This window comes from Malus domestica, chromosome 06, assembly GCF_042453785.1.
Source record: "Malus domestica chromosome 06, GDT2T_hap1".
In the NCBI taxonomy this organism is placed as follows: Eukaryota; Viridiplantae; Streptophyta; class Magnoliopsida; order Rosales; family Rosaceae; genus Malus; species Malus domestica.
The window spans coordinates 9717005-9742178 of record NC_091666.1 but is presented as its reverse complement, the minus strand read 5'-3'; the positions used below and the strand labels follow the sequence as shown (position 1 = coordinate 9742178).

Below are 25174 nucleotides of genomic sequence, written 5' to 3'. Positions count from 1 at the left end.
TATACGACATATTCATATCTCATCACATATACGACATATTCATATCTCATCACATATCTCATCAGTTATGGCTAGCATATAATAGTCAGAGTCACCTCTAGTGACTTATATGACATATTCATATCTCATCACATATCTCATTAGTTAACTAATATCGTATACTTACTTGAATTTACCTAAACTTACCTGAACTTACATGAACTTACCTGTGTGTCCTGCGTACCTTTGCACTTCAGAGCATTCACAGCACCACAATTATATATATGCAAACAATTCGACTCATCGTTTAAGCATTATTCAATAGGCATGACATTTTTAAAGCATAAATCATTTAATAGCGTTTTCCGGGAAAAACATCAAGCGTATACATATATACATAAAACCAAAAGCCCACAAACATTGCTTAATTCCTTAAACAAGGCTATGGTCTCGACTATTTAATCTCATTTCTTATATGGCTGCATCTAACGTCTCATTAGACTGCCTACGTACCCTAAACAGGGATCAAGCCATTTGTAGTTCGCAACAATCATTTATAGTAATACGCATATGGATAGATCACAATGAAATCTAACTCAACCATCTCATAGTATTTTATAACATATAAATATACATATGTCATGGCATAAGTTCTCAGTTTTATTTAAAAGCATTTATAGAATTATCAAGGGTAAATTACATAGTAGTCCCTCAGGTTTGAGGTCTATTACAACCCCATACAACATCTTTAAAATATTTCATTTTCATACCTCAAATACTATTTTATTTCAAAATAATACAACCGTTACATTTTCCATCCATTGATCCATTAAGCACTGACGTGGCTACCACATTTGTGCCACGTGGCTGCCAAATGTGTGCCACGTGGCAAAAAAAATAATTTTTTATTTTCTTTTTTTTAAAAACCTGAATTTAAAAAAAAAAAAAACTTGAAAATGCAGAAACCCACCCCACCCCTCTTCTTCCTCTATCTGTTTCTTCTTCTCCGCCCAACACAAAAAAACACCAACCACTCTTTCTTTTCTCCCTCTCTGCTCTCTGCTATCCTTTTTCACTTTTTCTTCAGCCTTCCTCCCCTCCCTCCTCCCCTCTCTCTCTCTTCTCGGTGCGGCATCGTTCCGTGGTTTGAGATTAACCCATTCAAAAATTAGAACTTTGACCGCATTTGTGAGCACCCCAAACCCACCAACCAAGCACTGAAAAAATTCAAAATTTGAATACATACCTCGTTGTCAGAGCCGACGAGCCCACTCAGCGATGCGTCGGGAAGCACTGGGTCCGGGTTTTTTCGGGGGGAGAGGGGAGAGGTTTCTGAAGGATTATTTTGTGAAAACATGTTCATTTGAATAACATCTATAGCATGCAATTAACAATTAAAGGCGGAATCATGCTTGCATGCACTCAAAAACAAAACATTACCCATGAAATTCAAATCCTAGTAGATTGGTGAACCAAGACTCAACTCAAATCAAAGTGAGTTGAGAAATATATACCTTTCTAGATTCCTCTTTGCATAAGCAAAGGCTAATCACCCAAAGAGAGGGCCTTCATTCCTTGCATCTAAAATCTATGGATTTGGATGGAAGAATAGGTTTCTCCAAGTTCCCAAAATTGAGAACCTCTAAGTCTCCACACCAAGGTTAGATTTACGTAGAAATGAGTGACCTTGGAGGAGTAGGATTGCTAGATACACCCTCCAAGGGGGCCGGCCTCCTAGAGAGAAAAGGAGAGACATGTTCTCTCCAATTTTCTCCAAAAAGAACCCCTTAATGAATTTTAGGCTATAAAGTTCTTTATATAGTCACTTCTTTAAATGACCTAAAGAACCAAAAACCCTAATTCAACACACATGGCCGGCCACATAAGGGATTTGGGCTTTTGGGCCTTTGTGAATCTTTATTCATTAAATTGTCATACAACTTAAGTCAATGGGCTTGACGTTCGAAGCCCATTGGGCCTTAAGGTCCAAAACTATCCCGAGGTCTTTAACGAACTTATTCGTTTGATTAATTAACATATTAATTAATCCTTGCCATAAATAATTAAACCATTTAATTATTCTTACTCATCTCCATTGTTTCTTCAATCTCCACCTTACACGGTGTACGATCCATTAGGTTCCTTTTAGCGAGGCAGTGGGCGATTAAAACTCTTTAAAATCGATTGTGAATTGAAACTTACTTTCAATTCTCCCTTTAGTGTTTATACACGTTTAGGGCTTCCACAAATCAAGAGTGACACCTAGCAGCATATCATGGTTACCCAAGCTAATCAGAAGAGGTAGAGAACCTATTCAGTTTAGGATTACAAATGCAATACGGTCTTTCTCTAATACAATACTCTTGATCACATTGTTTGGTTTGATAGTTTATTCATGTCTACTATCCAATGTGATTCGTGTGCTTATATGGTTACCTTGAATGTGATTTGGAACGACTTTCCTAAATCTCATTCATACTCTGGCCAGAGATTCTAAATCATATCATAGAGTATTCTCCCCCAAACGGTTTGAAGGTTAGAGATCCCTTGTTGCGCATTCACTTGCCTCCATAGCTAAGTGACTTAACCCCAACGATGCCGTGGACACCCGCGGATGGGTTGACTTTGACATAATCAAAGATCAAGGACTTAACCACAAGACAGCTGTGATGCCTCAGGTCAAAGGACTACTTTGCATTATCCCAACCATGAGTTCTCATGTGACATGAATATGAGAACTCTTCGTTGATCGTGTTCAGTGAACTCATTCTCTATTGAGCACCTACGTACTTGTCTTGATGTCACACACACCAATGACTTGAGACTAGTCACTTTCCCTGAGAGAAGACACAACACGTACTGATCTTAACGGACTGTCAATGCCCAATTGGCAATCCTATGATCAGGAACGTTTAGGATGTGTCTACGAAAGAATGGTCTCATGAATCTAACTTCTTTAGATCGCATTCTCCCAATCACATATTCCTTGGACTTATCGTTTAAGCATATAACATTTATATGAGACGGCTTAAACAATAATCTTTGCCCTTGATATTAAACTAGATTAGTTTAACATGTGAAATGTCCGTAAAGTATCATCATATGATTGGTTTTAGGGCACATTTCCAACAGTTTCGGATCTGGGTTTGTTTGGGGGGGGGGAAGTTTTCTGGGTTTGGTTGCAGATTTTTTGGGGGTGGATGTTTCCAGGTTTGCTTGCGGTGCCGGGGGGAAGAAGAGAAGGTTGCAGCGTGCGGGGGGTGAAGGGAAAACTATGAGATTCATGTATGGGGATTTCAAAATGACTATCATGCATATACAAATCAAATTTAATATACGAAAGCAGCGGAAGCATTTATAACAAATTATCAAAGCTATAGTCATGCAAATCCCCTTCAAGGTTCATAGGTTTATATATAATGCATCAAAACAATTTTAGAGAAGAACAAAGTGAAGGTTTAGTCTAATACCTCTTGATCTAGACTTGAGACCAAGGATGGACCACCTCCAAGCCCTTTGTTCCTTGAACTCCTTGAGCCTAGCTTCCCTCCTTGCCTCCTCCACTTTGTTAGAATGCGTGCTCCTAGGTTCTCTTCAAGTTTCCAAAGTAGGAAACCTCTAAAGATCCTCACCCACTAGTGTAGTGAGAAGGATGAAGGAATAACCAAAAGGGTGAAAGATGTGTTAGTAAAATCACCCCAAGGTGGCCGGCCTTTGATGTGTTTTAGAGAGATATTTCTTTTGCCTCTTTGTTGTTTTAAACACACTTCAAAAAACCCTAATGAACAATATCTTTATAAAGTTCCTTATATAGACAAAAGAAACCTAGTCAACAACTTGACTAAATATCTCACCCTTTCCACCTAAAGTGGCCGGCCCTCTTTGTGTTGTTTGGGCTTTGGGCTTTCATTTATTTCAAGTCATCCAATGCTTGAATAAAAGCCCAATGGGTTTAGGCCCAATGGGCCCAATTAAACCCGAACGTTTCTTTAAGCCCAAAACGATCTTTATCGCTTTTATGATTTCTTTAGACTTTCTAAATTAATCACAACACTTAATTAATCCAATTAATTGTTTCCATCATCCATTAGTTACTCACTACAATAGTGTATTGGTGAACAATCTTTTAGGTTCTAATTAGCAAGGCAGTGAGGTGATTGGCACCAATCCAATTGATTATATTTAATCCAATCACTTAGTGAATTAAAAGATACTTTTAATTCACCTTCTTCTTTGACGACTACATTTAATCATTTAGAAGAACTCACAAGCCATGAGTGACATCTAACCATATATCATGGCTACCCAAGCTAATGTAGAAGTTTGTTCGGAGAACCTATTCAGTTGGAATTACAATGTAATTCGATCCTTCTCTAAAACAATACTCTCAATCACATTACTAGGGTATGGATATATTATGTCAAACCCCTAATGTGATTATTCCTTCTTATATGATTCAATTGAGTCGTATAGGAACGCTTTCCTTTATTACTCTCGATACTTCGGCCGAAGATTCCCGAATCATATCTTAGAGTATTCTTCCTCTCTTATCGAAGATTAGAGATCCCTTGTTGCGCATACACTTGCCTTCATGACTAAGTGGCTTAACCCCAATCATGCCGTGGACACCCGCGGATGGGATGACTTTGACATAATCAAAGATTAAGTACTTAGCCACAAGACAACGACGATGCCTCAGGTCAAAGGACTACTTACATTATTCCAACCATTAGAGTTACTTGCTTGACATGTGAGTAGACCTCCATGCAAGTACTCTCGTTCGATTGTGTTCAGTGAACTCATTCCCTTAATGAGCACCTACATACTTGTCTTAGTGTCACAACACGAATGGGATGAGACTTTCCATCATTCCATTTGAAGCAGACACAGTATGTACCGGTCTAAGCATTGTCAGTATCCCTCCGACAATCCAATGACCAGGAACCTTTTGGACATTATGGTTATGTGAAGAAGGTCTCTGTAGTCTAACATCATTAGATTACTTCTTCAATCGATCCATTGTCCATGGATACACTATTTAAGACATATATCGTTTATTGAGATATTCCTAATTCGTGTCTTTGCCATTTGATGTATAAGAATCATCTATACATCCATTCATTTGTCCTGAAAGGTTACTTCCAAATATTGACTTTCAGGGCATATTTCCAACAGGGGGTATGTGGGTTTGTATGCAGAGAGCAGAAAGGGAGAAAAGAAAGAGTGGTTGGTGTTTTTCTGTGTTAGGCAGAGAAGAAGAAACAGATAGAGGGAGAAGAGGGGTGGGTTGGGTTTCTGCGTTTTCAAGTTTTTTTATTTTTTTTTATTTTTTTTATTCAGGTTTTTTTTAAAAAGAAAATAAAAAAAAATATTTTTTTTGCCACGTGGCACACATTTGGCAGCCACGTGGCACAAATGTGGCAGCCATGTCAGCACTTAACGGATTCATGGATGGAAAATGTAACGGATGTATTATTTTGAAATAAAATAGTACTTGAAGTATGGAAGTGAAATGTTTTAAAGATGTTGTATGAGATTGTAATAGACCTCAAACCTGAGGGGCTACTATGTAATTTACCCAATTATCAATCATGAAACATAAGATGAGCAAGGAAAGATCCACTCACCTGGAGTCCGTGCTACAACTTCGTAGCACGAACATCGTGGCATCACAAACGATCGGCGCCTGTGACCAATTATCAAACCATATCTCAGAATTCTTGTTAATACAATACATAACTTACATCGCACATCAGTCTACGCAATTTGGTTCAGAAGATCTACAAATCAGATCTCTGATCCGTAACTTCCAAGGATCCACATTATGCTTCTAGAATAACATACTAAAGTTTTGGAATGATCCAATGATCAGATCTCCACCAATTGCCAAAACCAGGTGGCGGTTAACATTTTATTTTATGAATTAACGAATCCAATTTAAGGAGATTCGTACGTTGGATTACCATCCGTAAGTTCCTATATTCCTCAAATATTATGAATAATAACCTGTTAAATTTTGATGACAATCCAACGGTCGGATCGTCGATTCATATAATGGCCTATTAACGTATCTTAGAGAATTTTGGTTCTAACGATCAATCTACATCATTCAATTCTCAAAACTAAATTCAAGGCATCTTATATAGCCTAAAAATAGCATTGGTGGCCCTCAGGCCATGCGCCGCTGCACTCGCAGCCGTAGGTGGTGGTTGGCCGCCTCGACTCGCCGGAAAAATTAACTATTTCTAAAAATTACCAAAATTTGCAAATTTTAAGATCTCAATGAGTATAACAACTTTCATACCTGTGACCAAGGCCAATTTGGCCTAGAAAGGCTCCAATTTTATAAAAACCCGTCGGAACCCTAGAATTGGGTGTCCTCAATTCGGCTCCATAGCAACTCCGACGCCTCAACCATTGCTTGGGCTTTGTTCCTGGGGTTACGATGAGTCTATTGGTAGTGGTGGTTGACATGATAACTTTCAAAAATGGTGGAATTTGCCATCGCACCCCACAAACTCGCCAATGGGTTTATCTCGAAATCAAACCCATTTAACGCAATGTTTTGATGAAATTGGAAGAGGAATGGATGCTTGGTCACTTCTTGGTGATGTGTGGCTTCTAACCACTGGAGAAATTGCATGAAAATGCATTGGAACTCATCAATTCTGCCGGGTCGAGCCGCGGGTCACGGGATGACCCGGTTTGGCTGGGTGATTTCCCTTGTTCCTCTCTTTTTCTTCCCTCTCCTTTCTCTCATTTCTCTCTGTCTGATTGGTCCCTCAATTCTCTCTTCTTTCTGGTTGGGCAGCAGCCCTTCCTCTTTCTCTCTTCTTCATTTTATTTTCTTCCCCCTTTCCCGTCACATACACACACACACCCACTCACACACATACACTTGTCCTCATAATTAGTATGCTACAATATAATATAATTAGAAAAGTTATTTCTTCAAAATACTTTCGGTTCGTCACTCCAAATTCACTTCCACTTGCCCATACTCGTTCGTATCATCGATTACCTCAAGAATATGCTAAAAGAATATTTAGTACATCTCACAACACGCTAGTCAATGAAAGTCAAAACCTTCGTGTCTAAGGCGTTTTCATAATTTCATATTTTAAAATTTATAATTTTATAAAATCTGGGACAGGTTGTCACAAGTTTTGATACAAGGCCAATTGGAGAAGGAAGCTAAGAGGCTAAAGATCATTGTATCCGAACTTCATAATTTTCCACGAAGCCGAACGTTCCATTTTCAAAGTTAATCCCGCAGAAGTAGTTTTCCATCAGAACTACGCAACAGTGGGAGAATGACGAGGTGAAGCCTTTCCCAATTTTTCTAGTGGGGTGCGATATATGTCTGGAAAGATAAGAAATAAAGCTACGTTTCCCGTACTTTTACATAATTTTCCAGAAGAGAAATCGACCTCAAACTTGGCGTGCAAGTCAAATGACGTGTTTCCCAAGCCAAGAAGGATTCTTTCCTAGTTTCTCTCATTGATTATTTAGGAATTTGTTTTCTTTTAGGATAGTTTCTACCAAACTTTTTAGGGTTTTACTAGAATAAATATAGTGCCCTAGCTAACTAATAAAAAGTGAGAACTTAATACACAAAAAGTTGTCCAGAGTGAAGGAGGGAAGCTGAGCGTGCTTTTACCATTCTTTTCCGGGTTTTATCTTCTTTCATGACTTCTTTTGTGATTTTTATTATGACTGTGTGTAACTAAACTACTTTTCTAAGGTTTATGATAAAACCATGACATGATTATTCCTGAAGTGTCTTGTTGATTATTATTCAATTGCATGTCATGTTTAATTCTTAATATTTGTGTTTAATTTATTCTAGTTTCGAATGTTCTTGTGACTGGGCATCATTGTGAACTTGTTTCTAGATAATTAGATAAATCTAAGAGGATGACCAATCAATTAGATTTATTGGAACTAAGATTAGGAAGAGTAAACAAACTAGTGAGGATGACCAATATCAAACTAGTCCTACTTGGTTGACATGATTCTTCAATGCTTAATGGATTTTTATTTGTTTAATTGTATCCTTAACCAATAGGATATAGTTATCACATATAGACACACGAGTTGATGCCTGACCACGGATTAATTCATATCTTAGAAAGAACAACCTTAAATATTGGCAGGGTAATTGGATAGTAATCAGCTTGAAGATGTTACACCCCACCCCCGTTCTATTTAAAAATGGTTTTTAGTTTTTAATAGGTGAGCCCAAGGGGTCCACCCCTGATTTTTTTGTCCCCCCCGAGTCTCTCTTATCTCTTTCCTCTCAGTCCTCTCTTTCTTCCCTTTCCCCGTGCTCACTTTCTCTAAACACTCTCTTTTATCTCCTCGACACCGAGAAGGAAACCACCATCACCCACTCCATTTTCAACCAAACCAAAACCCAAAAATATGAACCTCAAACCTTTGGGACATGGCGAATCCACCTGCTGCCTTGCATGTGTCATCAAAGCACCTCTATGTTCTCTGTCATTAACGCAGAGAGCTTGAGCTCTCTCGAACTCCATCACAGGTATGGTTTAATCTCTCTCTTGATTAGTGTGGGTTATAATCTGGTCTGTGATACGTGTTTATGTCGAAAATCTAAGGGTTTAAACCCTGTTTTGAATATGTGCATGCATGCCACCCCTAGCGACGAATTCCGGTGAATGTCGTTGAGTTTGAACAAGGTGGTGACTGCCTTGTTTGGTTTTAGCTCAATTTTGGCTTTTGTTGTATGCTTGGGCTAACCTAAGCTTGAAATCATGGGACTAACTCTCTGCATGCACCCATACTCCATGTCAGTCTCCGAAGGTGAAACCCGAGCGTTCTTCGACGAGTTCGAAGGTGTGGGCACTCGAACTCCTTTGAATTCTATCACAGGTAATTAATTACATTGTTATTTGTTGGTAGTGCCGTGTGTGGGTGTGTAGTGGTGTGAGCTGCGATGTGTGTATGTGTTAATTGTGTATGTGTGTGTTGTTGTGTATGGGTGTGTGCATGTACATTGTGTGTGTGTGTGTGTTTGTGTGTGTGTGTGTCTGTGTCTGTGTCTGTGTGTGTATGTGTGTCTATGTCTGTGTGGGTGAGTGCATGTATGGTGAGTGCGTGTGAGTGTGTGTGGTGCACGTGTGTATATGTGTGTTGTGTCGTGCATGTGTGTAGGTGTGTGAGTGTATGTGTGTGCGTAGGTGTGTGAGCGTATGTGTGTGCATATGTGTGCATGTGTGTGTGTGCTGGCGTGTGTGTATGTGTGTTGTGTGGGTTTGGGCTTAAGCCCAAACCATCCCCCCTTTTGTTCCTAAACTATCCAAACCCAAAACCTAATAAGTCCTATCCCTATTTAACCTAAACATAAACCCTAATCCGGATCCAAAACCAAGACCCATTTCCATTTCTTGAAATTCTATAGTTGGGTAATTTGATAAATTGTACATTTTTGTGCTTAGGTGAAGTTGCTAGTAGGGATTTCCTTAATCCTTTTCCGCACAATTATGCTGCTACGGAGTATCTATGAGTGGGCCCCTTCTAAAATTTGCATAATTTTAAAGTTTATTTGCATAAATGAAATGCATGCCTTACGAGTTTATGAACTGATTTTATGTTAATCAAGTTTACTGAAATGTTGATTATCGTCTCGTTATTTTGTAAGGAATTAATTGTTAGCATATATTAAACTATAGTTTGATATATTGTATTTTCTATAAAAAACATGAACTGGTAGACTATCTGACGGATGACAATAGGATGCTAGAACATGTTTTAGAAACCCCTCTTTATAGTATAGACGATGTCACAGCCCGTCCCAAATATATAATTTTTTACGATGTAAAATGACAACTTTATCCTTGGACGGGAAATTGATAGTATGTATATGTGACATATCGAGACTTAGAGATTGTTTTGTGGTCTTCAATTGGTGACCAAGTGGATCACACACACCAGACTTACTCTTTCTCTCTTCTTCCCGTGCTCTCTCTCCTTTCTCGGACTCTCTATCTCTCTCTCCTTCTTCTTGTACGGACAAACACCAAGGACCTCTCAAACCTAACTGATTGAGGAAGAAAATGGTACCATTGTGTTCGTGAAGCCCAGACAAGTCGATTGGTACCCATTTCAGGTAAGGATACCTTTGGAAACCCTAGTTTTTCATAATCCCCGATTTGTGCACTGTTCATGCACATGCAATTATGGATGTTTTTGAAAATTTGAAGCTTGTAGGAAGCTTAGTGAGGTCCCAAGGAAGCTTGGAGTGCTTCGTTTGAAGGTTTTGGATGTCGGGATCGTGTGGACGAAGTTTAGCCGGTTTTCTTGGAATTCTCCAGTGAGATTCCATGAGTTTTAAAACTTTAAATTAGTATGATTATGTCCTACAAGTTAAGAGCTTCATTTTGGTATAAATAACGTGAAAAATGGTGCAAAAACGAGCGAGAAATAGGCAGTTGCAGGTCTGCCCAGAATCGGGCGCCAGTGACACAGTTCCGGCATCTGGAGGTTGAAGGTGATGCGCGTGAGGCCGTGCCCTCCACGGCGAATGGGGGCTCGTGAGCCACAGAAAAATTTATCTAAAAATATCACGATGTTCATGAGGTTGTGTAGGTCACGTTGGTATATTCAAATACCAAAATTGAGCAATGTATCAGAAGTTATTAGCTAGTTTTGCCTATGTGCTTTAAAATAACGTTTTTATAGTTAATTCGCATATAGGTGAGACTTATCCTGAGGATGAGCGTATCCAGGGGCGACTCGGGGGTTATGACCCGTCAACATATCAGTGAGTGGGCTTTTGTTTTCAGTATATATTTATATACTTGTTATATTTCCTAGAAATGCATTTTAAGGAAAGTATGCTTTGAAATAATATGCCAAATGCTTTTCTATTCTAAATATGCATTTCATGGTTGCAAATATATATATATATATATATAAATGTGGTGCTATGGAGGCACATGTAAGTTCAAGTAAGTTATGTTTGATTATGTGAATCATCGATGATATGATATGTGATAAATTGATGTTGAGCTCATAAAACTGCACCTAGGGTGATTGTGATGTAGCCAGAGATGTGAAGTACATGCCTGTTTATTTACGTCACCTCCCGCACTATATGCTCATATTGGATCCAACTTAAGTGCATAGTTTTGTCGTACAGACCTTATTTATGGTTCTGACTCGTAGGTGACTAGCGAATTATCGCCCAGCTATTATAAGAGAATAGAATTGAGCATAATTATATTTCACCCAATCTTGTCGTACAGACCCTTTTTAGTGGTTCTAACTTATATGCAGTATATTGCCATATAGGTCATTGTAGTGACTCCGGTTAGATTGACTTTTGAACTATGAATTCAGCCATACAAACTACCACAGGAGTTCCGGCTAACATATCATATTTCTATGAAATCATTCTTACTTGGATTGTTTACTTTGTGATATTTTGGCATGGCATACATTTGAACATGATTATGTGAAGCATGAATTGAATTGATATGATTGCATGTATTTATCAATTATGTATATGCTTATATCTTGATTATGGGAAAATTTTACATGTTTTACAACGAGGGGTTAGTATGTTGATAAAAGAAAATGATTTTGTAAAACATTTGTTTTTGCCCACTCACGTTTTCTGTTTTACACCCCTCCAGGTTTTAAGTAAGCTTGCTGTTGGTGGCTTGAGGACATCGGCAGTTCTGACTTATCTAAACAATAGTAGGACATTCTCGGTACTGTATAACTAGTACTTGTCCTATTGGACTGCACCTAGACTTTATGCTCTGATTAGGAGTGTTCACTGTTGTAACTAACTCCTATCACTTTCTGTTTAGTAGTGCACTCTAGTAATTTGGTTCTTAATTATTCGTATAATTCTTATCAGATGACCCCAGAAGAGATTGTGGACTGATGAGTGTTTAAGGAGTGGTTTCGAAAAAGGTTCATTCCTCCTGCGTATATCGATCTTAAGAAACAGGAATTTACCCATCTAAGGCAAGGAAAGATGTCCGCTAATGAGTATTACAGGATGTTTACTGATTTGTCGAGATATGATCTGGAGGTTGCTGTTAATCCCGTAGAGATGCTTCGCCGTTTCAGTTTAGGTACTAAGAAGAAATGGCGTTCCATAGCGACATTGACTCACTGTGCCTCTTACCAGGAGTTTTATGAGATTCTACTAAGGATTGAGGCCTCAAAGAACATGCCTAGTGAAAGTGAGGATGAGGAAGGAAAGAATGGAGGCTAGAGACGAGATGACAAAGGAAAAGGGCAAGCATTTCAAGGACCCCGCAAGACCCAGAACTTTAAGAGGAGTGGTGGCTATTCCGGCTATTCTAGCGGAGGATTTAGTACTAATATGCAGAGAAAAGGTGGTAGATTCACTGAAGGTCCGAGATTCCAGAGACAGAGAGATTTTGGTGGTTCAAGTGGATCTGGTGCTCCCTTATGCTGCAGGTGTAATAATCGGCATTTTGGGGAGTGTAGGAGAGGCATAAATGGATGTTTAACTTGTGGACAGATGGGTTATAGGGTTGCTCAATGCCCTCAAAGTTAGCAGAGACCCTAGCAGCCTTCCTTCCCACTATCTGCACCGACCCAGCAAGCTTCAGGATCTGGTGGTTACACTCAAACTGGACGAGGAGGTGCCTATCACTACCAGGGCGACACCGCTCCCTACACCTCAGGTAGCAGCAATACTCTTAGAATCCTCAGTATCAGAGTGGGTATCCTCAGTATCAGGGAAGATCTATGTCTTATTAGCCACATTCAGTTGGAGGATCTCAATGGTACTAAGGGGGACAGCCCCAGCAGGGAGAGATTGCTGCTAGTAGTGCAGGATCTTCGAGACAGTCGGGTTAGCAAAGACAGGGACGTGGTATTCATGCCAACAGAGGTCACGATGAATGACAGTAGAATCAGGGGCGTATCCACAACATGTCACTGCAAGATGCCCATAATAATCCAGATTTAATCATGGGTACGTTAAATATTCTTGGTCATTTTGCTAGAGTGTTGATTGATTGTGGTGCTACACATTATGTTATTTCTCATACATTTTCTCAAGTGACACAACCTCATCCTACACCTATAGGATATAATTTAGAATTTTCTATGCCTATAGGGGATAGCTGTTTTGTGGATCAGGTATATCCAGGATGTCCAGTGATAGTAGAGGATATTATTATGCCGACTAATCTTATTGTTGGAAGTATGCCCACAAAGCCACTCATTTAATGTAATAGCTTTTGGAATACTTATTGTATTAAACTTTTATATGTTTAATGAAGGGCAAAGCTTATTGTTAATCACTATTTATTGTATCATGTGTTTAAGCAATAAGGGAATCCAAGGAATGTATTTGATCTAAGAGATAAGTGATTTAAGTAAGTTAGATTATCGAGACCTTTCTCTTATGTTCATTCCTAAAACGTTCCTAGCCATAGGATTGCCAATTGGGCATTGACAATCCTTTAAGGTTAGTATGTGTTATGTCGACTCAAGCGTGAGTATGACTAGTCTCATGTCATTTAGTGTTGGACACTAAGGCAAACACATAGGTGCTCGAAAGAGTGAACGAGTACACTGAACAACGATCAAAAGAGAGTTCGAACATACATGTCATGTAAGAACTCGAAAGTTGCAATATGCAAAGTAGTCCTTTGACCTGAGGCATCATTGATGTCTAATGGTTAGGTCCTTGATCTTTGATCATGTCAAAGGCATTCCATTGGAGTGTCCATGGCATTGTTGTGGTCAAGCTACATAGTCATGTAGGCATATGAATGCACAACAAGGAATCTCTAACCTTCCATGGTGGAAGGAGAATACTCTAAGATATGATTCGAGAGTCTTTGGCCAAAGCATATGAATATGACTTAGGAAGTTTGTTCCAAATCATATTCAATTGAATCATATAGATAAGTATCACATTGGATAGTAGACATGAAACAAACTTTCACCTGAAACAATGTGATTAAGAGTATTGTATTAGAGAATGACCGTATTGCATTGTAGTTGTAACTGGATAGGTTCTCCAACCACTTCTACTTAGTTTGGGTAACCATGATATGCTGCTAGGTGTCACTCATGGTTTGTGGAAGCCCTAAAGATTAGCAAACACTAATTTTAAGGGAGAATTGAAATGTGGTTTCAATTCACAATCGATCGTTAAGAGTAATAATCGCCCACTACCTCGCTAAATGGAACCTAATGGATCGTACACCGAGTAAGGATGTTGGTGAAAAAAATTAAATGAAATGGATAAGCAATTAAATGGTTTAATTGAAGAATTGTCAAGGTTAATTAATTAGTTAATTAATTATACGAAATGTTCGTATTGGGCTTATATGTTGGTTTTGGGTTTCGGGGCCCAAAAGCGTTTTGGTCCACAAGGCCCATTATGTTTAAGTTGTATGACAACTAAAACAAAATGGGCAATTAGCCCAATCAATTTGATATGGCCGGCCATTAGGGTGAAAAGTGTCAAACTTGGATTAATTACAAGTTTGCCACTCACATGTGATGAAGTATAAATTCAACTTTATAGCTTTATTTTCATTTAGGGTTTTTCTTGGTGAAATGAGGTGAAACAATTTTCTCTCATTTTCTCTAAAGAGGCCGGCCACCTAGGGAAGGAATAGCTAGCAATCTCTTCTTCCCTAAGTCATCCATTTCATCTTCACATCACATCCTTGGTGAAGAGACTTAGAGACATCAAGCTTTTGATGTTTTGGAGAACAAATCCTCAAATCCTCAAAGAAGCAAAGGAGCACAAAAGGAGGAAAATCACAAGGAAGATCCAAGGAGCAAGGAGGTGACTTGAAGGCCCTCCACTTGGGTGAATCCCTTGTGTAATCAAGGATGAGCTTCAAGGGTAAAGAAACTCTAAATCTTTCCTTCTCTTTAATGTTGTTAAAGAGTTTATTGGTTCACCATATACTAGGCTTTGAAAGTCATGGGTTTTATGAATTGTTTTTGAATGTATGCCTACTTTAATGTGTTAATAGTTTGCATATGTATTCAAAGATTCTCACATGTTCTTAGTTAGGACAAAATTTTTCCTTCACTTATGCCGTTGGATATTATGGATTTTGATGTGATTTTGGGCATTGATTGGCTGCATGATGCAAAAATTAACTTAACACGCAAATTTAACCCTCTTTTGACAATTGTAGTATAAGTATAAGTAGGGATCGTTCTGGACCAGGGATTAGGAGGGCTTGCTAATAACCTCTAAACTGACTCAAAAACATAAAACTAATCTTAAAAACACTTAACAAGACTCACAAGACTCAAAGCAAACTTAAAATACTCAAAACAGCTTAAAACAACTAAATAAACTTAAACTAGACACTAGGAATGACTTTGGACGAAAATTGACTTTTACTTGAATCAAAACACTTAAAAACACAAACTAAAACAGATTTGAAACACTTTGAAACAAGAAACTAAAAGGGGGGTTTTGATTTGGATGAAGTTGTAACAAACAAACAAGTATGAAAAACTAGACAAATTGTAAAACAAATGTGAGAAATAAGATGATGGATGGGATAGCTAGAGGCTTTTTCTCCACACATGACATGTATGCAAATAACTCGATTTCCAGTTACTACTTCATTGAATTATGAATGACAATGCTCCAAATTAACCGTGACGTCACTAGTTAACTATCAGATTTTCCTTGTTTTATTGGATTGGATGACATCATTCGACAACCCAAAACATTCTTCAAAAGTTCCCTACATGACATCATAATAGAGATACAATCAAAGATCATTACGTTTAATGAAAATCATAAGCATTGACAAAGCACTTGCAACTATGACATCATGTCACTCATGCTAAGAATTGAACTTAACACGATCGTTTATAAGCGACCTCCACTACTTATGAGTATAAGTTTGTAACGATTATGTGAAACTTTCTTATATTCTAGCATCGGATTTATGCATGCCAATTAAGTGTCGACCCTTAATCAACAAATACAAATAAGTTATCAATCAAATAGTTAAGCCAATTGCATTCACGATTCAAGAGTTCATAACTGGAATTTATCAAATTATATTGCACACATAGTCATGGCTTTAAAATCACCCCTAGCCAAGAGGGGTTTAGCTACTCATATTTACAACAAAATGAAAAGAAATGAATTTAAACATTAGAAACAAAAGAAAGAAAACACCTAAACGCTCCAACGATCCAAGTTGGACAGCAAGCACGTCCAAGCACTTTCCTTCCCTTCCTTTGCTACGGCACAAGGTGTTGGTGAGTGTTTGAAGGTTTGTTTGTATGGAGGAATGGATGTGAAGATGAATGGATGTGTTTGGATGAAGGTTGTATTGAAATGGGGATGAATGATCAAGCAAAAACTGAACTCTATGGCTGCCACACACACTTCCTTTTATAGAGGAAGTGCATGGCAATGGATGGAAATTGGTGGTGTGTGCAATGATTCAATGGTGAAAATGAAGTAATGATGCAAAGCATAGAGGGTAAAATGGAGTGGTGTTGCAGCTATGAGTGCATTGAGTGGTGTTTGAAATGAGTCAAAGGTGAAAGTGAAGTGTTGATGCAAAGCATGGGGGGTAAAATGGAGTGGTGTTGCAGCTATGAATGTAAGTAGGGAACATGAATGATTGTGCACATGGTAGAGAAAGGAAATGGAGGTGGAATGGTGCAAAAATGAGTCAAAGGTGCAGCAAGACTCATGATAAACAGCATGGGATTCCAAATGTGGTGGATGGTGCATCAATGAATGCATGTAGTGGAGGTAAAAGTTGTATGAAATCTGATGGGTGAAGGGGACAAGAAATGTGCAGCAATTGAGTGCAATGATTCAATGTTTTGATGCATGAAATCAGAAATAATGAAGGAGACAAGGGTGGTGCACGGCATGGGTGGATAATAAGTGTAATGGTGCATGAAATGAGTGCAAGAAATCTGGTGCATGAAGGGGACAAGGGTGATTATGCATGGCATGGGTGGAAAGGTGAGTAAGTGGTGAATCAATTAGTGCAAGGAGGTGAAAGGATATTGTGCACATGGTAGACAAAGGAAAGGAAGTGGAATGGTGCAGCAAATGAGTGCAAGGAGGGAACATGGATGAATGTGCACGGCATGGAGTGATTTATGGCATAAAATAGGAAAGGAATGGCTCCCTTGCACGGCAAGGAAGAGAAATGGTGAATGATGGTATGGCTTGGACTTTTAGGGCAGGTTTAGGACTTGTAGAATATGTAATGAAATGTCCCAAAGTATTTAGGAACCCTTCGTGTGACTAAATCTTTGGTAATTTAGGATTAGGAAAGGTAACGACAAGATAAGGCAAGTTTGACTAGTCTTTCCTCATTCTTAATGGTTTCCTTGTCTTCCTTGGTCCTCAATTTATTTTCTTCCTTTCCTTGGCACATTCCTAGCTTCTTTAGATCTTTAATTTCGTCCAACCACTTTGCTCCATGCATGTGATATCCATTCCATACCCAAAACTGCTCCAAAAGCCACCAAAATGCACTTCTTTGCCTCTTTAACCCTTTGTACCTACAACCACACAAAAATGGCTTGAAATACTAAATCAACTAAGAAATAACAATATAAATGCACAAGAACATGCTAACTAAGTCGCATAAATATGCTCCTATCATTGCACTATAATCGTGCCAAGATAGATTGTTATGGGAAGATAGTCACATTTCATTGTCCTGGATTACCTGAAGTTATATTTGTAGGAGAGCCTAGTAGGGTGAGACATGGTATTATTTCAGCCATGAAAGCAAAGAGATTGTTGTTGAAAGGTTGTCAGGGATATTTGGCTCATGTGGTGTTGAATGATGATGCTCCTAGTAGTGTGGAAGATGTTCGTGTGGTCAGATATTTTTCAGATGTATTCCTTGAGGATTTGCCTAGATTGCCGCCAGATAGAGAGGTGGAGTTTGTTATTGGTCTGCTTCCAGGTACGAATCTCATATCCTTAACTCTTTATAGAATGGCTTTTGCTGAATTAAGGGAATTGAAAGTGCAGTTACAAGAGTTAGTGGATAAAGGTTTTATTCAGCCGAGTACTTCACCTTGGGGAGCTCCAGCTTTATTTGTGAGGAAGAAAGAAGGAACTTTGAGGCTGTGCATTGATTACAGGTAATTGAATCGGGTAACCATTAAGAACCGTTATCCATTGCCTCGTATAGATGATTTATTTGATCAACTCAGAAGTGCCTGCGTCTTTTTTAAGATTGACTTGAGGTCGGGATACTATCAGTTGAAGATTAAAAATGACGATGTCCCTAAAACCACATTTAGGACTCGATATAGTCATTATGAGTTTCTTGTGATACCATTCGAGTTAACTAATGCACCAGCAACTTTTATGGATTTGATGAATCGAGTATTCCAGCCATATTTGGACAGGTTTGTTATTGTCTTCATTAACGATATTCTCGTGTACTCTAAGTCTAAGGCTGAGCATGCTAGACATTTGAAGTTGGTGCTGAGCAGTTTGAGGGAACACCAACTATATGCTAAGTTTAGCAAATGTGAATTTTGGTTGAATCAAGTGGCATTTTTGGGACATGTCATTTTTGCTTAAGGCATTCGAGTGGATTCTTAGAAAGTGGCAGCTGTGGAGAATTGGGAGCAACCTCGAACCGTCACCGAGGTACGGAGTTTTCCTGGCTTAGCAGACTATTATAGACAGTTCGTTAAGGAATTTTCAGTGATTGCTTTGCCATTGACGAGGTTGACTCGAAAGGATGTTAAGTTTGAGTAGGATAATAAATGTGAGCAAAGTTTCCAACAGTTGAAGTACTACCTCACTCATGCGCCTGTTCTAGCACTTCTAGATGATAGCAGTAATTATGAGGTTTATAGTGATGCTTCTCTGAATGGTTTGGATTGTGTATTAATGCAACATGGTAGGGTGATTGCTTATGCTTCGAGACAGTTGAAACCTCATGAGAAGAATTACCCTACACATAATTTGGAGTTAGCAGCTATCATCTTTGCCTTGAAGAATTAGAGACATTATCTTTATGGTGAGAAATGTAAGATCTTCACAGATCATAAGAGTCTCCAGTATCTGTTTACTCAGAGAGATCTTAATCTTCGACAACAGAGGTGGATTGAGTTACTTAGTGACTATGATTGCATGATTAAGTATCATCCTGGTTGTGCAAATACAGTGGCGGATGCAATTAGTAGAAAGACTCCAGCCAGACTTAATGCCATCTATGATTGTCATGTTCCTCTCCTAGCAGATTTGAGGTCCACTGGAGTGGAGCTAGGAGTGGAAGATCGAGAAGAAGCCTTGCTTGCTAATTTTCAGGTTAGGCCAGTTTTAATTGATCGTGTGCTTGAGGCTCAAATGAATGATGAGGAGACCCAGGAAATAATTCAAGCAAGGAACCAAGGCAAAAAGAAAGATTTCGAGATTCGAGGAACTGATGGCATGCTTATGCAGGAAAGCAAGATGTATGTGTCAAATAATGCAGAGTTAAAGAAAGAAATTTTGGATGAAGCACATATTTCGGCATATGCGATGCATCCAGAAGGCACTAAGATGTATCATACCATTAGACCATTTTATTATTGGCCGGGTATGAAAAGAGAAATTGCTAAATATGTGAGTAGGTGCGCCATTTGCCAACAGGTTAAAGATGAAAGAAAGAAGTCATTTGGGTTGATGCAGCCACTTCCCGTTCCACAATGGAAATGGGAAAATATTACTATGGATTTTGTGTACAAGCTTCCTCGCACACAGAATGGTTATGACGGCATTTGGGTGGTAGTTGATCGGCTTACGAAGTCAGCACATTTTATTCCAGTGAGGGAGAAGTATTCGCTATGCCGATTAGCTAGTTATTTATATCACAGATTGTGAAGTATCATGGTGTGCCAGTTAATATTATCTCGGATCGGGATCTTAGATTTACTTCCAAGTTCTAGATAGCATTCCAGGAAGCTCTTGGTACGAGATTACTTTATAGTACGGCATATCATCCTCAGACAGATGGACAATCTGAGAGGACCATTCAGACATTAGATAATATGTTGAGATCCTTAGTGTTGCAGTTTAGAGATAGTTGGCATGATTGTTTGGATTTAATGGAGTTCGCCTACAACAACAGTTATCATTCGAGCATTGGTATGGCACCATTTGAGGCACTTTATGGGAAATCTTGCCGTACTCCTTTATGTTGGTCAGAGGTTGGCGAAAGAGTTTTAGTGGGCCTTGAGATTGTGGATGTGACTACTCAAAATGTTTAGGTAATTAAGTCTAACCTGAAAGCGGCCCAAGATCAACAAAAGAGCTTAGCAGACAAGCATGCCACTGATCGGAAGTATGATGTAGGTGATTGGGTATTTCTGAAGCAATCACCTTGGAAAGGTGTTGTAAGATTTGGAAAGAAAGGAAAGTTGAGTCCTAGGTACATTGGACCATATATGATCACTGAGCGAGTCGATAAGGTTGCTTACAGGCTTGGGTTGCCTCCAGAGTTGTCCAAGGTACACGATGTATTTCATGTTTCGATGCTTCGACATTATGTTTTAGATCCTTCACTTGTGATTCCTCCTCATCCCTTGGAAATCAATTCGGACTTGACTTATAAGGAGGAACCAGTGACTCTGTTGGATTGGGAGGATAAAGAACTGAAGAACAAGACAGTACGCTTGGTGACAGTTCTATGGAGAAATCATTTAGTGGAAGAAGCTACTTGGGAGACAGAGGATAGGATAAGAGAGATATATCCATACTTGTTTTATGATTATTAGTGGATGTATTGGCTGTATGTAATTTCGAGGATGAAATTTTATAAGGTGGGGAAATTGTCACAACCTGTCCCAAATATATAATTTTTGATGATGTAAAATGATAGCTTTATCCTTGGATGGGAAAATGATAGTGTGTATGTGTGACGTGTCAAGACTTAGAGATTGTTTTGTGGTCTTGAATTGGTGACCACGTGGATCACACATACACCACACTTACTCATTCTCTCTTCTTCCCGTGCTCTCTCTCTTTTCTCGAACTCTCTCTCTCTCTCTTTTTCTCATTCTTCTTGTACTGACAAACACCAAGGACCTCTCAAACCTCACTGATCGAGGAAGAAAATGGTACCATTAAGTTCGTGAAGCCCAGATGAGTTGATTAGTACACATTTCAGGTAAGGATACCTTTGAAAACCCTAGTTTTTCATAACCCCCGATTTGTGCACTGTTCATGCACCCGTAATTATGGATGTTTTTGGAAATTTGAAGCTTGTAGGAAGCTTAGTGAGGTCTTAAGGAAGCTCGGAATGCTTCGTTTGAAGGTTTTGGACGTTGGGATCGTGTGGATTAAGTTTAGCCAGTTTTCTTGGAATTCTTCGGTGAGATTCCGTGAGTTTTAGAACTTTAAATTATTATGATTGTGTTCTACAAGTTAAGAGCTTCATTTTGGTATAAAATATGTGAAAAATGGTGCAAAAACGAGCGAGAAATAGGCAGTTGCAGGTCTGCCCATAATCCAACGCCGGTGACACAGTTCCAGCATCTGGAGGTTGAAGGTGATGCGTGTGAGGGCGCATGAGGCCGTGCCCTCCATGTCGCGTGGGGGCACGTGAGCCACAGAAAAATTTATCTAAAAATATCACGATGTTCGTGAGGTTATGTAGGTCACGTTGGTATATTCAAATACCAAAATTGAGCAATGTATGAGAAGTTATTAGCTAGTTTTGCCTATATGCTTTAAAATAACGTTTTTATAGTTAATTTGCATATAGGTGAGACTTATCCCGAGGACTAGCGTATCCAGGGGCGACTCGGGGGTTACGACCCGTTGACATATCAGTGAGTGGGCTTTTGTTTTCAGTATATATTTATATACTTGTTATATTTCCTAGAAATGCATTTTAAGGAAAGTATGCTTTGAAATAATATGCCAAATACTTTTATATTCTGAATATGCATTTCATGGTTGCATATATATATATATATATATATATATAATTGTGGTGTTGTGGAGGCACATATAAGTTCAGGTAAGTTATGTTTGATTATGTGAATCATCGATGATATGATATGTGATGAATTGATGTTGAGCTCATAAAACTGCACCTAGGGTGATTCTGATGTAGCCATAGATGTGAAGTATAGGCCTGTTTATTTATATGACCTCCCGCATTATATGCTCATATTAGATCCAACTTAAGTGCACAGTCTTGTCGTACAGACCTTATTTATGGTTCCGACCCGTAGGTGACTAGCGAATTATCACCCGGCTATTATGAGAGAATAGAATTGAGCATAATTATATTTCACCCAATCTTGTCGTATAGACCCTTTTTAGTGGTTCCGACTTATGTGCAGTATATTGCCATATAGGTCATTGTAGTGACTCCGTCTAGATTGACTTTTGAACTATGAATTCAGTTGTACAAACTACCACAGGGGTTCCGGCTAACATATCATATTTCTATGAAATCATTCTTACCTGGATTGTTTACTTTGTTATATTTTGGCATGGCTTACATTTGAACATGATTATGTGAAGCATGAATTGAATTGATATGATTTCATGTATATATAAATTATGTATATGCTTATATCTTGATTCTGGGAAAATTTTACATATTTTACAGCGAGGGGTTAGTATGTTGATAAAAGAAAATGATTTTGTAAAACATTTGTTTTTGCCCACTCACGTTTTCTGTTTTGCGCCCCTCCAAGTTTTAAGTAAGCTTGCTGTTGGTGGCTTGAGGACATCGGCAGTTCTGACTTATCCAAATAATAGTAAGACATTCTTGGTACTGTATAACTAGTACTCGTCTTACTGAACTACACCTAGACTTTATGCTCCGATTAGGAGTGTTCACTGTTGTAACTAACTCCTATCACTTTCTGTTTAGTAGTGCACTCTAGTAATTTGGTTCTTAATTATTTGTATAATTCTTATCCTTATTCCTTCCGCACTGTGCACATAGCTACGTCACTCTCACGTGACGGCCAGCATGCCTTGATCTCGATCGGGGTGTGTTAGACGATGGATGACTTTATACTATGAAGTGGTTATTTATGAGAGGCGTAACTATTTATGCGTACCTAGTGAACATTATGCCGCCTGGGGCTAGGATCTGGTGTTGGCAGATAGGCCGGGAGAAATAATCCCTAGCTACGGGCTGAGGGACACGGAGCAGGCATTGGGCCGGGAGTTAGTAATCTCTGGCTACGGGCACAGAAACCACGGTGCTAGCATACGGCCGGGAATTATATTTATTCAGTGATCTTACTGGCAGCACACGGCAATTACGAGACGATCTGTGAGATGATTGATGTTTTGATTTCTGCGATGTTTTTCCACAAAATGTCTTTAGAGATGTTTTTGGCATGCTAGGGTTTTTAGTAAAATTATCACTTATTATGCTAGTAGTTTTGTTTATGTAAACTGTGGGGGTTAGTATCTTGATAACTGTTTTATTATTATTGTATATATGAACTTGGTCCACTAACCTTTGTTTTGCGCCCCCATTTAGGTCTTAAAAATGAAGACTACAACACAACGTACAAGGCATTCCACTACCAGTAGCAGTCTATCACTCACTTGTGTGATATCTTGTCATGATCTTTCCTTTTGTGATCTTGAATTAAGACGTATTCTGTGCACTCTAGAAATTTCCTTAAACTTTGTTTATTACCTTTAGATTCTAATGATTATTCATGTTCATTTGCTCCTAATCATTACTCTTGTATTCAATAAATGGCTTTCGTCAACCCCGGGTGTCGGCCAGCACGTGCCTATCCAGGTATTCAGAGAATATCGGGGTCGGGACATGTCAGATTGGTACCAGAGCATGGTTAGGGTTTCTTTCCACCAATTTGGTAAATTTCAGCCTTTCTAAATCTTGTTGTCCTTGTCAGAATCATGGCTAATCCGGGTGGGAATGTGCCTCAACGACCTCGTTCTTTTATTATGGGGGGAATCCAGCAGTTTACCTTTGCATTAATGAATGCTCTTCCGAGTCATAGGTTGAATCAGACGTATTTAGAAATAGCTAGAAGTCATGGACTTACTGAGTTGAAATCTGTGAGAAATTGTGAAGAGGCTGAGTAGTGGTTAGAGAAAATGGAGGATACTTTGGAGGCTATGAAGTGTCCACTAAATGAGTGGGCAAACACTGCAGGTTTTTTTCATTCAGGGTGATGCTAGGAGTTGGTGGAAATCAACGAAGGAATCTCGTCCACCTGGTTCTTAGATGACATGGGCTGCCTTCAAGAAACGTTTTATTACTTACTTTTTAAGCCCTAGTTATAGATTGAGAAAGAGGCAGGAGTATTTAGAGTTTCGACAGGGTGACCTCAGCATCACAGAATTTGACAGTAACTTTAGGTGCTTGGCAGGGCATCATGATAGGACTTATGATAATCCACAAGCATAAATGGATTAGGCGATGCTTGCACTGAACCAAGAGTACCGTACACTGGTAGCTGCTTAGAGACCCAAAACTTATGAATAAGTAATCGAGATAAGTCTGAGTATAGAACAGTCAAAGTGGGATACGGAGATATAGAATCAACCTCAGATTTGGAGCCAGCCCAGAGATAGAATCGACCACGGAATCAAAATCAGAGGAGTCAGAATTTCTGAACACGGAGTACGAGAGAATCAACGGGACCCTCAAATTCTGTAAGTCTCAGACACTCTTTTTCATTTAAACGATCAGGTCAGGGTTCAGGGTCGTCCAGTGAAAGATCTGGCAACGAGTCGGCGAGACGATTTTTTGGACATTTCACTTTGAGTTATCCAGTTTGTAATCAATGTGGGTTACGTCATCGAATGAGTTATGGGATAACTGCTGTAGTTTGTCAGAGGTGCGGTGGCACTAGGCATTTTGTTTGTGATTGTCCTTCAGCGCCACTACATGGTGATTTTGTCTCTGCCTCAGGCTATAGTGGATATCAGACCGTTCAGAATTATGGCTGTCGGCGGAGTTATGATGGCAGTGGCAGTAGTAGTCGGAGTTATGGTAGCAGTACTAATCAAAACTACGAGGGTAACAGAGGTTTGTAGTTTGATGGTAAAGGTAGCCAAAAGTTTTAGAGGAAATGATAGCCGGTGTGCTCAGTTTTGGACCCAGCAACAGGCTGGAACATCTTCTGGTAACAGTAATCAGGGGAACAGAGCATGACGTGGTTCCAAAGGTTATGGCAGTTGAAACAATAA

The 25174-nt window shown here is 39.0% G+C and overlaps 1 protein-coding gene across 1 annotated transcript; it reads left to right on the top strand.

Annotated features, from left to right (window-relative positions):
* Positions 1–17749: 17749 nt before the first annotated feature.
* On the top strand, positions 17750–20748 carry LOC139196791 (uncharacterized). Its single transcript, XM_070823133.1, has 3 exons — positions 17750–17936; positions 19158–19526; positions 20363–20748. Exons 1-3 carry the CDS (start codon positions 17750–17752, stop codon positions 20746–20748), a joined length of 942 nt encoding a protein of 313 aa, XP_070679234.1.
* Positions 20749–25174: the final 4426 nt, after the last annotated feature.

What these genes read in the sequence shown, in the direction of transcription:
- LOC139196791 (XM_070823133.1), top strand. Translation starts at nt 17,750, where the DNA reads ATGAAAGCAAAGAGATTGTTGTTGAAAGGTTGTCAGGGATATTTGGCT. An exon ending in TGTTATTGGTCTGCTTCCAG is followed by an intron (nt 17,937 to 19,157) that starts GTACGAATCTCA and finishes GTGCAAATACAG; the next exon opens with TGGCGGATGCAATTAGTAGA. An exon ending in ATATGCGATGCATCCAGAAG is followed by an intron (nt 19,527 to 20,362) that starts GCACTAAGATGT and finishes CACCTTGGAAAG; the next exon opens with GTGTTGTAAGATTTGGAAAG.